This window comes from Falco naumanni, chromosome 1 (assembly GCF_017639655.2).
Source record: "Falco naumanni isolate bFalNau1 chromosome 1, bFalNau1.pat, whole genome shotgun sequence".
In the NCBI taxonomy this organism is placed as follows: Eukaryota; Metazoa; Chordata; class Aves; order Falconiformes; family Falconidae; genus Falco; species Falco naumanni.
Genome location: NC_054054.1, coordinates 18,760,335 through 18,774,131, shown reverse-complemented (window position 1 = coordinate 18,774,131; position 13,797 = coordinate 18,760,335). Strand labels below are relative to the sequence as shown.

The window sequence follows — 13,797 nt, the reverse complement described above, 5'->3', positions numbered from 1 at the left end:
GTGAGCAACAAGCACAGGAGGGCCTTCATCTTGACTGAGTCTGCTGATAATGAAGCAGTAGTAGCTGTGCACAAGTGTGTTCCTGGTTGGATTCCTCCAAAAGCTTATGTGCTGTGCAAACAGTACACATACCTCCTGGCCCAACACAGCCCCAAGACCATTTCTTTCACAGCCATGACTTCAGTACATTTTGCCTCAGGTGCGTTTTGCCACAGTGTTGGAACAATGCAGCACTGTGAAATCAGTGTGCCTGTGTCCAGCACCCCAGCTGCAGCTGTGCAAGAGTGTGTTCAGGGTTACTCTGAAGCTGTCACTGCAGTTGATACATGACATGGGTCTCAATTTATTAAGGGCTCAATTTTTGCCACTCCTAAAAATCTTGATGCAGGGCTGTTTCTTTGTGCATTTGAGATAAAAGCAGAGGACTGAGTGCTATTATATTGTTGGTTGGTTGTTTTTCCCACAAAATCTCAGTTTAACGATTTTAGTCATTCTTCATCTTCCTTAGAATTATCTCAGTTGGTAACATCCTTCATATGTGAACTGTTCACATCTTTTAAGTTCCAAACTGCTGTTGGAATCTGTAGTGGTATCTCCAGTGAGTTTTTAAAATATTTTTTAAAAAAAATTTCTAACAATGTAACTTACGTGCCATGAACAGTACCAAAAAATCAGTAACAAGTTAAATGAAAATTTGCCCTTTGACTTCAGTGGAAATGGAACTTGCCCTTAAACCTGCATCAACAATAGCTCAGTTGCAACGCTTATTATCCAGAAGTTTAAATGAGATGATGCATCCACTGTAGCTGTGTACTTGCTGACTGTTGGGCTGCTGGTGAGAGAATAATTTCTGCTAAAAAAAAAAGGCTCCTGGTATGCAGACTGAGGGTACCCATTGCCTTTTTCACTTTGCCAACAGAGCAAGACCCCATACAGCCCTGGTGTACTGTAAGCAGGGAGCAGTCTCCCGACCCCCAGCTGCATTTCTTATGGACTTTTGCAACAGGATAAGAGGGAGCTGACAGCCAGCCTTATGCTTCAAGGGAACCCGACTGAATTGCTGCTTCCCAGAGCAGCTCACTCTCAGAGAGTAAGCAGTTGCTGGGATGTGTTTTCTCATCACATGCTTCTCTGTTCACTGTAGTATTTGTGTTTCGAGGTCTTGAGTAGTCAGTGAAATACATGTAGCCATTATTTATTTATAATTTTGTCTTACTGTCACTGAGAACTCCATTGGAAGTAAAAGGATGTGCAGCCCTTCTCAGGCTGGTCCTGTTAAAGTTTAAGAGAGCTGCTTCATCCCAGCTGTAGGCAGCGATTGTGGAAGCTCTGCTGAACCCTGAGGTCTGGTGAAGCCAAGAGAGGATTTATAGTTAGGCAGCCTGACGGTGCATCTGATGGAGTTGCCTGGAGTGTTTCATAGATAATAATTTGTAGAGATTTTTCACTAGTGGGGGCTGCCAGGAATTGCACGTAGGAGGGATACCAGCAAAGACTTTAGAGCAGGGGTCCTCAAACTACAGCCCACAGGCCAGGTACGGCCCTCCAGGGTCCTCAATCTGGCCCCCGGTATTTACAGACCCCCCCACCCCCTGCCGGGGGTTGAGGGGGGAAACCAAGCAGCCACAGATGACTGCCTGCCACTTCATCTGTGCGCCGGCTGCCTTTTTAAATAAAAAGTTTGAGGACCCCTGCTTTAGAGACTACCTTCGGTATTTCTCCTCCAGCACTGGCACTTTTGATTAGCAATTTTAAGTTTGTGAGTGGGACAAGAAAGAATTTTGGGTGAATGTAGAGACAGTCTTAAAAGGAGAGGGCAAGTGTAGAGGAGAAAATTGGAAAGCCATTAGCTACAGGTTGGGGTCAGACTGAGTCTGCGTGACAGCATCAGTCAGAGAGGTGTGCATGCCATCTTCAGCTGTTGTAAAATCTTTTCACTCATGGCAGGCCGCTTGGGCCTAACAATCCTTGATTTGAAGACAGCTGTTTTGGATCACCATAAGGAGATGTGCCAGGAGAGAGCAGCCCTTGTGAAACCTGTACTCTGCCAAGAGTCACCGCTGAACAGAGGCAGCGCTGCGTTCCGGGGGAGCTGAGCTCTCCAGTCTGGGTGAGGACAGACCCCGGGACACGCGAGGGACCACGCAGGAGGGCTGGGCGGTGGTGCCGGGGGTCAGCTCCAGAGAGCAGGGCTGCAGGCTCCCTGTGGCAGGGCGGTCCCGCCAGGGCCACTTCACAGGGTAGGGGAGAGCAAGCTCGCTGTCAGCTGGGCCCCGCAGTCACCTCCGCGGGAAGCAGAACGGGCTGAGGAGCTCGCCTCGTCCCTGGCCGCCTGGGACGGGGTATCCGCCTCCCTGCCGAGCCCGACCCCGCACCGGCGGCTCCGCGCACGCTGCCCGCCGCTGCCTCTCCCCGGGCGGAGCGCAGCCCGGCGCCCCCGCAGCCCCGCACCGCCGAGGGAGGGACGGGCGGGCACTGCCGCGGCCGCCCCCGCCCCCCGCCGCACCTCCCGACCGCCCGCGGCGGGCAGCGGCGTTGGCGCCCGCCCCGGCTCCGCAGCGAGCGCGGGAGCGTCAGCCCGCCCGGCTCGGCTCGGGGCCCCGGCCCAGCCCGGCGCGCAGGTGAGGGCGGCCCCGGGGCCGCCACCGCGGAGAAGGCGCCGGCGGGTGCGGGCGGGGACCTGGGGAGGGCCGGGACCGCGCCGCAGCGGGCGGGGAGCCGGGGGGCGGCCGCGGCCTCCCCGGGGTGGCGCCGGGCTCCAGCGGGGCGCGGCGGCGGTGCTGGCCCGGCGGTACCGGCACCCCGCCGCCCCGGGGGGGCTCCCGGTGTCCGGGCGGCGCTCGGCGGCCGCTGGCGCTGGACCCCGGCGGGAGGGCGGGGGCATCCCCTTCGTCTGCGGTGGGGCTTGGGGCTACCCGGCTGCTGGCCTCGCTCTGCCTCTGGCAGACCCCTCGAAGGAGCGTGTGCGGTGCCCGGTAGCAAACACAGAGCATGCTCTGGTTTTGCCTTTTCTCATTACTTATGGCTAAGGATTGGTCAGACCCTGGGGGCAAAAGGTTTTAAGTTTTCTGTTGGAATTAACTACTGTAATGCTAGAGTGCCTGTCAGTCTTAATCCTTGATTCCTGCTGTATGCTTGGCCATGAGTTTCCTATGTTAGGAGCCAACGAAGGTCACCGTGTGGAAATAGGGATCTGTCAGATCTGACTGCTGGTTCCATTGTATGTTGACGATTAATTGCACATATACAATGGGAAGGCAGAAGTTCCTAATGTTTTCTCTCCAGTGCAGTTGCTCTATTATGAACTTTGATCATCATCTCTTTATGCAGTAAACCTGTTTCTGGAAGCCATCTAAATAGTAGGGTTTTCAGTGCCCTGGGGCACAGAAATTTGTTTACGTTCTCCTGTGCCATACAAATTTATTTCTGACATACTACCCTGTTAGTTATCAAGCTGAAGCACCAGCTGTCAAAGTGTATCCAGGAAATGGGAGCAAAAGAAAAATATTATGCAAAGTCACAATAAGCAAAACAGAGTTGGGAAGAAAGGAAAACTAGATTTGCAGTGTGAGTTACCTTGTCAAGTATTTCAATTCCAACCCGCTGAAGGCCGCAAACCAGAACCGAATTGTGCATCTGTTAAAACTATGGTTATACTAGCTAGTAATAGCAAATTGCTGAAGCTTCCCAATTTATTTCTTGTTGCCTGATCAGTGTACCTTGTCAGGGGCACATTCTTATCTGGGTCCAATAAAATGGTAAAATAGATTCACTTAAGCCACATCACTTGGGGTTCAACCTGAAAAAGTTGGACTTCATTTATGAGGCAGACTCACAGCTACTTTGTAGCCTACTGTTGGCACTAGCAGCATGATTGCCTAGTTAGTGCAACAGAACTTTTATAAAAGTTATTAAAATAGCTTTTTGATGAGGCAAAAATCAGAGTGCAAGGAAACAATTTGCTGTTCTAAGGCAGGTATTTCCTGTGCTGTGGTCTTTTGCAATAGCAAGATACAGTTGAACAGAGTTCATCAAGAGCCTGAGCAGGGGTTTTGGGAAAAGCTCGATGGGACAGTACATCTCATTCCTCCTCTCCTGGTGGAGCTCTCCTTAGGCTTGAATAAACCAAACTGTAACCCAGCACTGTTGTGGCCCACTGATGGGATTTATAGGCAGGCATTACTCCCCAAGACTAATTTTGGAGTTAGTGATTGTTGAACACTAGACTCCCAAAAGCAATGCATAAGTATTTCCCTCCTCAGCTTATGCAGTTAATACAGCCTGACCTAAGCAGCACATACTTCCTTGCTCATCTTGAAATTATACAATAAAATTTACCAAAGATAGTGTCCAGGGAAGGAGGTAGGGTCACTGCAAATCTGCTGAAGGCTGCTAATTGCAGCAAGTGCTTGAAGCATAGGTATTCTGACAGAAGTTGAAACTTTTTTTTCTGGTCACTTTTCACGAGTAGACCATGGAAGGGGAAGTTTTCTGTGAAAGGTAATTGTTCCTTGACAGCAGTAGCTGCTGTTAATGCTAACAAATGTGAGCCAGTTTGAAATGATTAAGAGAGCTACAGGAACAGTGCCAGCTGCCTGTTCTTGGTAGGAGTAAATTAGGTCTAACTTTGTGCTGCCCTGAATTTGTCATCAGCAAAAAGACAGCAAGATTGGTCAAACTTTTGGAGTGATGTCTGTATAAGGAAGGACTGAATAAGCTAGGAGCTGTCATTCTGGGAAAGAATTCAGGCATACGTTCAGGTACAGAGGTAGGACAGGAATTTACAAAATACTATGGAAAAGGTTAATAGAGGTAAGTCTTTGTGAAACTACTTTTCCTGACTTTGATATCCCTGGTTGTACTTGAAGAAACAAATAAAAGGAGGTAGTTCTTCATGCAAGAAGGAGACCTGTGCAACTCTTGCTAGGGTCCTGCCAGGGTCTGCAGATAGGAAGTTTACAGGGGTTAAGTAGGGAAATGGGACAAGTACTAGGGTTAGAGATCCCTTGAGGATTAAATGAAGCATATCAGGCTCAGGAAATCTGAAATGTCAGTCAAGCAGCCTGTATGCTCATCCTGTTGATACCCTTTCCCGGGCATCTGCTTATGGCCATGGCCGGAGATAGTCTACAAGCTAGCCAGACTCCCGTTCTGATCAGTATGACTGTCCTTTTATGGTCATAACCCTTAAAGTCATTAAAAAAAATTATTAACACATATGCTTGACAATCACATATCCTTTATGCCAGGCACATATGCGCCCACCCCACTGGCCAAATTAGTTTGTGTGCTCAATAATTATTCTTCACTGGGGAAGTGACCCAAACTTTTTTTTCTTCTAAAAGTTCTCTTGCTTCAGTAGTAAAGCATAAGCTTGTCGTCTGCTGTTTGTTTGTCTTCATAAGGCTGATAGGAGCTTACACATCTCTTCAACTCACAAAAAAGAACTGGTTGCCATCAAGTCTTTTGCTTTGTTTCCACCAGCCTACCTACATCTTCTCATTGCCTTTTACTCCTCTGACTTTCAGTACTGGAAAGGATGAAAACAATCAACTATGTTTACTATAGTTGTCTATCTCAAAGTCAGCTGCCAGTTAAATACTAAATTCATTAATTTGCATTCAATTTTTTTTTCTTCTTGTTGGGGAGTGAAATAAAACCACAAATTTATTTTCTCACCTAGGTTTCTGGACAAAATGGGGAATGGATCAGTGAAACCCAAGCATTTGAGGCGGACAGATAGACATGTAGCAAACCTCTCTATTGGCTGTGCTGGCAACAATAAGTTTTTGAAGGACCCAGGTCTAGGAATCAATGTGATCAGTGGGCAGGCTGATGTTCTTTACAGCAGGGTGCTTGAACTGGAAAAGGAGCTGAAGAGAAAAGATCAAGAGTTGCAAGAGGGTCAAAGTCATGTTGCTGAGCTTCAGGAGCACTTGGCTGTGCAGACTAAGGTGATAGCAGAACTCACCAAGGAACTTCAGAGCAAGTGTATACAGTTGAACAAGCTGCAGGATGTTGTTAGCACTCAAGGAGAGCACTCTCTTCAGCCTTCTCCATTTAAAGTGGCTTCAAGGATTCAAGCCTCTGCTGATAGGAGGAGAGGAGCCAAGGAAGGTGTATCTGCAGAGCCGACAACACAGCTATATGATTTGAACAGGCAAGCTACGTTTTCGTTTGAAAAAGCAAGAGTCCGAAAGGATTCCAGGTGAGCTCATTTCAGGGGGGTTATATGCTTGTGTTACAGGGTCCACTTTTATCACAATGATACCCTGTCCTCGTGATAAATCAAGATTCAAGTATTCATCTTTTTTAAACAGACTTTGTTACTGTGTTGGTTAGATGCTGGTTGAGTTTGTGTGTAACTTTAACCAAGAATCATCTGTGTCCCGCAGACTTGAAGATGGAGAGCGGTGGGTAGCCTCTGCATTTTAGTTGAGGAAGTTAGTTAGTCTCTTTGGGATTTATCTTTACTGCCAGCTAAGCAGGACATAAGCCTCTTCTCAGGTCTAGGTTTGACTAGTGCTTGCAGCTTAAGCTATACTCTGGAGCACTGATGAACAGAAGGCTGGATGCCTTCACGTGGATTCGGATTCTTATTCTGATAGCATGGATGGCTTGGGAAGGAGCAGGTGGCTCCAACTTAGCTCTCCCAAATGCAGCATGGACACCAACTCTGAGCTGTATACAAAGTTTTTCAGCCCAGTTTCGACTCAGTCTGGTGCAAAATATGAGGAAATGTTTTGTATGGTACAATTATTCTCTTAGCAGCTTCCTCCTGCCCTCCAGCTTCTGATGGTCATGGTGTAGGAACCTAAATTTACTTGTTCCTCTTTGAATCCAATTATACTTCTGGCCTCTACAAGAGCCAAAAATACCCATGGTCGCAGCTGACCTTGTGGACAGAGGTATGAGACTGGTATCCTTAAATATACCTTAGACCCTCTGTTGCCTTGCAGTGTAGACATAACCTGAGTATTTGTTTTAACACGGTGGTAGCCAGAATCTATCTGCACTTCAACCAGCAGCTTCAGTGTCTCAGACTTGTGAGGAGCTTTATTATTCTGTTAAGAATGAATGGCTTGTTTGAGGCTGTACTGTAGTAGACCTGAGAGCTGGCAGACTTGATTTCTCATCCGTCATGTCCAGCACTGCACATTAGAGGCTGTCTTGTGAACTAGAAAGGCTGCCTAAGTCACCATAAGGAGCTGAAAACTTTGTCTAGCAGTGTTTTCCCAGAGTAAGGGAACTGTATTTTTTATCACAAGTACCTGAGCAGTTTAAATAATTGTTTGGTTTAGAAGTGTTCTGTTGTAATTACCTGTCTTCTTGGCATGATCCTTGTGCTGCAGTCCACCAGATTGTTTTTCTGGAGTGCTTTCAGAGGCAGAATTGTAACAGCATTGAGGAGTGAACCAAAGGGAAGAGCCAGTTGATTAGCCAAGTGCAGCACAGACTTTGCCTTTCAGAAGAAAAACACATATTGTAGCTTAAATAATCTGAATGTAATGATGATCATGTGATAGAAGCAGACCTAGAAATTTTCCTTCTTGATTCAGTGGCTCAGCACTTCTAAAAACATTTCCTTTTTTGTTGTATGCCGTCTCTATTTTCTTGTCTTTCTAAAAGATTTAGTGTAACATAACAGGGTAAAGGAGCCGTTCTCTTCCTCTCCCCTCCTTTCATCTCTTATAGTCTGGTTCAGAGATGGTCATCGTTACTGCTAGGGCTCCCATAGATTTATAACAACTTAGAACACACCATTCCTAAATTTATTCTGATGCATACTCCTCTGGAAACAACTGACCGCTTAAGCATGCACTGCATTGGCAGTAAGAGCACACCATTCCTCCCTTCTCCCCATTCCAGCTTTTCTGTGATTCTGCTTTGCTTTCTTCTTCTTAGTACTTGCACACTCTTGAATTTTCATTTAAATTCTTGTCTTCCACAATGGTCATTAAACTTGGATTTGTCTGCTAATTATTGTCCTTAAAGTAAGTAATTTGAGAGTGAAGTGGAACTCCTTATTTGTTTGATTATCTAGCACTAGGAAGTGTACAAACCTGGCCAGAGCAATTAGAATTAGAGAGTTGCCATGTGTTCTATACAAAAAAAGGAGTTGCTTCTCAAGCTTCAGTGTGAAACTAAGTAAAAACATTTTGGACATACAACCAAATCTTCAATTTTTAATACTAAAATATTAATTTAACATAAATATGTGACTTGTAACTGACTAAAGAACTCATGTCAGGATTATGACTGAATAAAAACATACCTTGCAGCAGCCCTGAAGGAAAGGACTTGGGAATACTGGTGGATGCTAAATTCAACATGAGGCATTAGAAAAAGTAATTTCTAGGGTATCTTAAGTATTCAGTAGATCATTCCAGACATTACAAATATATTTTCTTGGACTGTTAAACTTCAACTTCATATTTTACCTAGTGTTTTTAAACTTCATTTTCTGCAAGTGACCATTTTCTAGCTTTAGCTCTTGGTGAGAAATGAAGTGGTAATCTTTCTGTGTTTTACATATAGGTCCAAGTGTGGTCCAGTAGTCAGGAAGACAATTAAATAGTGAAATATGGTCTTGTGTTATTGGCGTTTCAGCAGGTGGGGGTTTTCTTGTTGTTGGGATTTTTTTAGTGATGCTTTCTTTTAACGTTCTTTTTGCCTGAAGTAAAAGACAACTCAGACTAGTTTTGGGTTTATATACAGTTTAGACCATCTCCAGGAGTTCATGTCTTTGAAACCTTTGGCTGTGGTTCTGAAACTTAAATCTGCCTTATTAATGGGTACATGTCATCTGCTTTGCAGTGATCAAAGTGACTTTGTTCAAATATCTTAGGCTTTGAAAGACTAGACATCTTGGATTATGTACAGCAAGTATGGGTGATGAGTTAATACATATGCAAGACACTAAGGAACCCTCAGTTCCTGTGATGTGATCAATTTTAAAAAAACTTGGAACTCATACCCAAATGTCGTGGTTTAACCCCAACTGGCAACTAAGTACCACAGAGCCACTTGCTCACTTCCTCCTACAGTGGGATGGGGAGAGAATCAGAAGAGTAAAAGTGAGAAAACTTGTGGGTTGATATAAAGACAGTTTAATAAGTAAAGCAAGACCCGTGCACGCAAGCAAAGCGAAACAAAGAATTCATTTAATACTTCCCATGGGCAGGCAGGTGCTCAGCCATCTCCAGGAAAGCTGGGCTCCATCCCACAGAACAGTTACTTGGGAAGACAAATACTATCACTCCAAACATCGCCCCACTTTCCTCTTTCTTCCCCCAGCTTTATATACTGAACATGATGTTCTATGGCCTGGAATACCCCTTTGGCTAGTTCAGATCAGCTGTCCTGGCTGTGTCCCCTCCCAATTTCTTGTGCCCCTCCAGCCCTCTCACTGGCTGGACCTGAGAAACTGAAAAGCCCTTGACTTAGTATAAACGTTACCCAGCAACAACTAAAAACATCAGTATGTTATCAACATTCTTCCTACACCAAATCCAAAACACAGCGCTGCACCAGATTCTGAGAAGAAAATTAACTCTATCACAGTCAAAACCAGAATACCAAAGTATTTGTCATTTGCAAGTTAACATTTTTTTCCTGCCACAGCCAGCTTAATGTTAGCTTCTGCTCTGTGTCAATTCTTAGACCTGGACAGAATGCTTTTTTAAATTACCCTTATAGAAGATGTATTTCATAGACCAACATATACTGTAGTCACAGAGCGGAGAATTTATGCTTTCTCCAATAAATCAAGTAATAGTGAAAGGTCTTGCTCAGACGTCTGGGGTGGGGGCACATTATCTTTGGATGCAATAGTGGCCAAAGTATCGTTTGATTTTGAAACAGTTTGGAAGCAAACAGATGTGAAAAAAAACACCACAAAACTGTTTTAGACGTAGCACTACTATGCCTCTCCATTAGATAAGCCTATGATACACATACAACATGAAGTTTAAGCCACCATCACCTTGCTAACGAGACAACCAAATGCTGGAAGGCACACACACTGCGCTTCCTTACCTCGGCTGTAAATACTGTAGCAGGTCAAATTCAGACAGTTGGCATACATGTAAGGACAATGTCTCACCTTCACTGTCTACAGAATTCTGTCTACTGTAATTAAAAAATACTGATCCTTTAGCCTAACAGTGTCCATAGCAGTGCTCAGAGTTACTGGTATAGGTAGCTGCCTCCCCTTTACAGAGAGAGGACTTCGTGCAGCCCCACTTCTGCATAAGGCAATTGCACAGTGTTGTTCTGCAGTTGTGAGAAGAGCTGTTTCAAAAGGAGGGGAAGCTCCATGCTACATTCTTAAATTTGCATTGAGTCCAGAGTGTTACTAGTTCCTTTTAGAAACATTTGTAAAACAAATGGCACAATTTTATGCTATGCATTTAGCAGAATTTTAAGTGCCATACTTTTGTGTGGAGTATCCCAGCATGAATAATTTTCATGAAAGTTTTAGAAGTTTTCAATCATTCTTGATCTATCCCCTATGAGTGGATATTTTCTCATGTATATATGTCATCTCTTGAACTAGTTGGATAAATCCTCTCAATTTCCAAAAATAAGAGTTTTTCCTTAATGGAAGTTTGAGCATTGAACATTTAACTGAAGCCTAAAGATTTGAGCTTGAACACGGTATATGAAAGCAGATCTCTCAAACAAGTCTTTCAAATGGAAAAAAATTTAATCTCTTATCCTTTGCTGTGTTAAGTATCTGGGTGTCTCAGTATCCATAGGACTTGATTCTCCGTTTTTCTGTGTCCTTCCAGAGCATGCTATCACCATCAGCAGCATTTAAGTTGTCTATATCAAGTCCCTTTTCATTATGGGCTCAGGATCATGACCCAGTTCTCTTATCAGCCGTTATTGTTTGGGGAGAAACTATTCTGACACTTGACATTGATATCTTTTACCAGTCAATGACAGCAGATAACCAAAAATCTCTTATTGTAGCAGACGGGTATATTAAGAGAAAGCAATGCTCTGCAAAGTATATCTTGTACCCTTGTACCTATGAGATGACATCTGTCTTATGATAGGAATAAATACCTAATCCTGTTCACAAAAAAGCCTTTCTTAAAGTGTCAAGTGCTGTTTCATATGATTGACTGGGAATGCATTGAAAGAGGCAGGGGAAACATTTTCACAAGAGCTGAAAGCAAGGAGGGGAACAAAACCAGGAGGAGGGTGCTATGGCAAAGCTGGCCCTGGGCAGTGAAGGAAAGTCCTGCTAGTGGCAAGACCAAGAAATATCTCAACACCAGTACAGTTGTGTGGAGCTGTGCGCCCCCTTTTTAGCCATGCAGTAGTAGTCATCAGGACAGTGACTGGCACCAATACAGGATTAAACGTCTTCTGTCCTTTCAGGACATCTAGTTATTTCCAGCAGCAGTTCTCAAAAGTGGGCAGGTATAGGGGAAGCTGAGGAAAACAATGGAGAGAGAACTGTTAGATAGATACTGTGCTGGATGCACATGAAATGACTAAGCAGCTGATTCAGGAGCCTGAGCCATGGCTGTTGTACTCATGTGTCCTTCACTCTGTGGGCAGCAGCACTTTCTGAAAACAGCAAAGCCTCCTGTCCTGTATTAGTGCTCATTTTACGTATGAGTTTATGAACCATTACTGTATTTTATTGTAGTATTGTATGCATGATGCAGTCCAGGGTGAATTAAATAAGCAAGGCTGGTTTTAGCAGAAAACAAAGTTAGAGATTATATTCTAAAAACCCTGTTGCTTTCAGCAGAAACAAAGTTATGATCTCTGTTTCTAAACACAATCCTTACCATAGCTACCTGATTTTATTTTTCTTGCCTCATCTCATCACCTTTACTTATTTTCATTCATTATGCAGCTAGTAACATTGTAAGTCTGCTTACTTGCTTTAACTAATTGTTTGTTCCTGGATTTTCTTCAGGAGATTTCCCCACATAATCTAGTTTTGATGATAACCTTGCATTGTTCTATGAATACAAGCAAGAGTGAGCCTTAAATGCCTCAGAAAGCTGTTAGGGTGTTTATTTTGTTGCATAGCTTCCTTACCCAGACATATTAAGAACACAGGGACTTCAAGGCAGAATTTATCTTTTCATTTCAGCAGTAAAGGAAAATTACTCAGTAGGTCCATAAAAGCTCCATCAGTGCAGCAGTTGCTTAATTGCATTCATTTCTGGCATGGATTCAAGGCACTGCTTTATAGGAAGCCCTTGACCCAGAACATAGGCAAGTCAATCAGAGCTCATAGATTGCCTGGTACAGATGTAAGCCAGCTTTCTCTCTGATAGTTAGTCATTATTAGTGGATTCATCCACTGTTGATTTTTCCACATCTTCTTAAAATCCAACCACTGGGCTCATCCACCGGTGGCTCAGATAGACTGTTCTTGCCTTTACAACTCCCCCATTTATGTGTATTGCCTGCTGCAGGAAGTGGTGCAGAGGCTCTGTCTCGGGGAGCAGCAAGAACAGAGTTTCTCTGCAAGAGTGTGTGAATCAGCGGTGACTGCAGCACAGGCAAAGCCCTCACTAACCAAGGCACCATCCCACCAGGCGTGGACAGGACAGGCAGAGCAGTGTAGTGAGAACAGGGTCCACCAGGAGTCTGGCAGAAGAAGAGACCACTCAGATGTGAGCTGTAACCAAGAGACTAAAACAAAGTACTTACAATAACTAGGCCAATACCCATCCAGAGGACAAAACCAAATCAATTACTTCTATAATATAGCTCAGGCAAGAAGTGAATGCCCAGATGTAAGCTTAGGTTATAAAGACAGATGGGCAGAGGGTGCATGGGTGGTGGTCCCACCTGAGGCTAATCAGGGTAATTAAGGCCTTTTACTGCCCTCAGGGCCCCGACAGGCCAGTCCTTGGTCACTGATTTACCTGCCTTTTGTCTGACTTTTATAGGTGCCCTGAACCATTTCCAAAGACTTTTTAACAAAACAGCTTGGGATGGGTGTAGTTTGTTGCAGTATCACAAAGTGCGTATCGTGTAAGTTTATTGCCTTGAATGCTGAATTTTAGAAAGCAAAGAGGTCCAGCATTAATGGCTGCATACCTATATCCACAAGCCTTTGTGTTATATTTTTACTTCTGATTATGCCCTAAAAACTCCTAAAAGCACTAAAGGGCCTGCTTTGGGAAGGTTCCCTTATGTTTAGTCATCCTTCAGGAGACAGTATATTTGGCATCCCACATGAGCAGACTACTACAGGATTTTTACTCAGGTAGGACCATTTATGCTGTTTGTTGTCATCTGGGCCAAGGAAGCGGGCAAAGGAGAGGTGGAAAGAATTTTACAGGGCAGTGGACGGAGGGCAAGAAGCAATATGGGAGGTATCAGCATGAACCCTCCACCTCCACACACACCTTTCCTGGATCCTGGACTTACTATGTGAGTTTTGGGACAATATTCAACAGGTACTTTGCAAGCTGACCTTGCGATCATGTCCTGATCATAAATTTGCTTAGCAACTATGAACGGGGAATGCCACAGGATCAATGTTATTTTGCAGGTGGCAAGGGAAGTTTTCTGTAGTTGTTTTCTTGATCACATTTGTTTACAGCTTGCTTCATTTTTTCCACTACCAATGTCTTCTAACATTTTCCTAACAGCAGCACCTATGAATCCTGTTTTTGCATACTTTTCTTTCCTTGCATCTTTCCTCACCACAAGGGAGAAACTCTTCATGAGGTCTTAGTACCATCAGTTTTGACTTTAACCTTGTTCTTATCATTGGTATTATGTTTTTGCTGGATATTATAAAAAATGTAT

The 13,797-nt window shown here is 44.3% G+C and overlaps 1 protein-coding gene across 1 annotated transcript in view; it reads left to right on the top strand.

Moving 5' to 3' along the window:
* Positions 1-2,473: 2,473 nt before the first annotated feature.
* PRKG2 (protein kinase cGMP-dependent 2) overlaps positions 2,474-13,797 on the top strand; it is a 33,344-nt gene continuing 22,020 nt past the window's right edge. The window contains exons 1-2 of the mRNA XM_040583680.1: positions 2,474-2,621; positions 5,684-6,208. Of these exons, the coding sequence (XP_040439614.1) occupies positions 5,697-6,208 (512 nt within the window). The 5' untranslated portion in view covers positions 2,474-2,621; positions 5,684-5,696. The remainder of the gene's footprint in view (positions 2,622-5,683; positions 6,209-13,797) is intronic.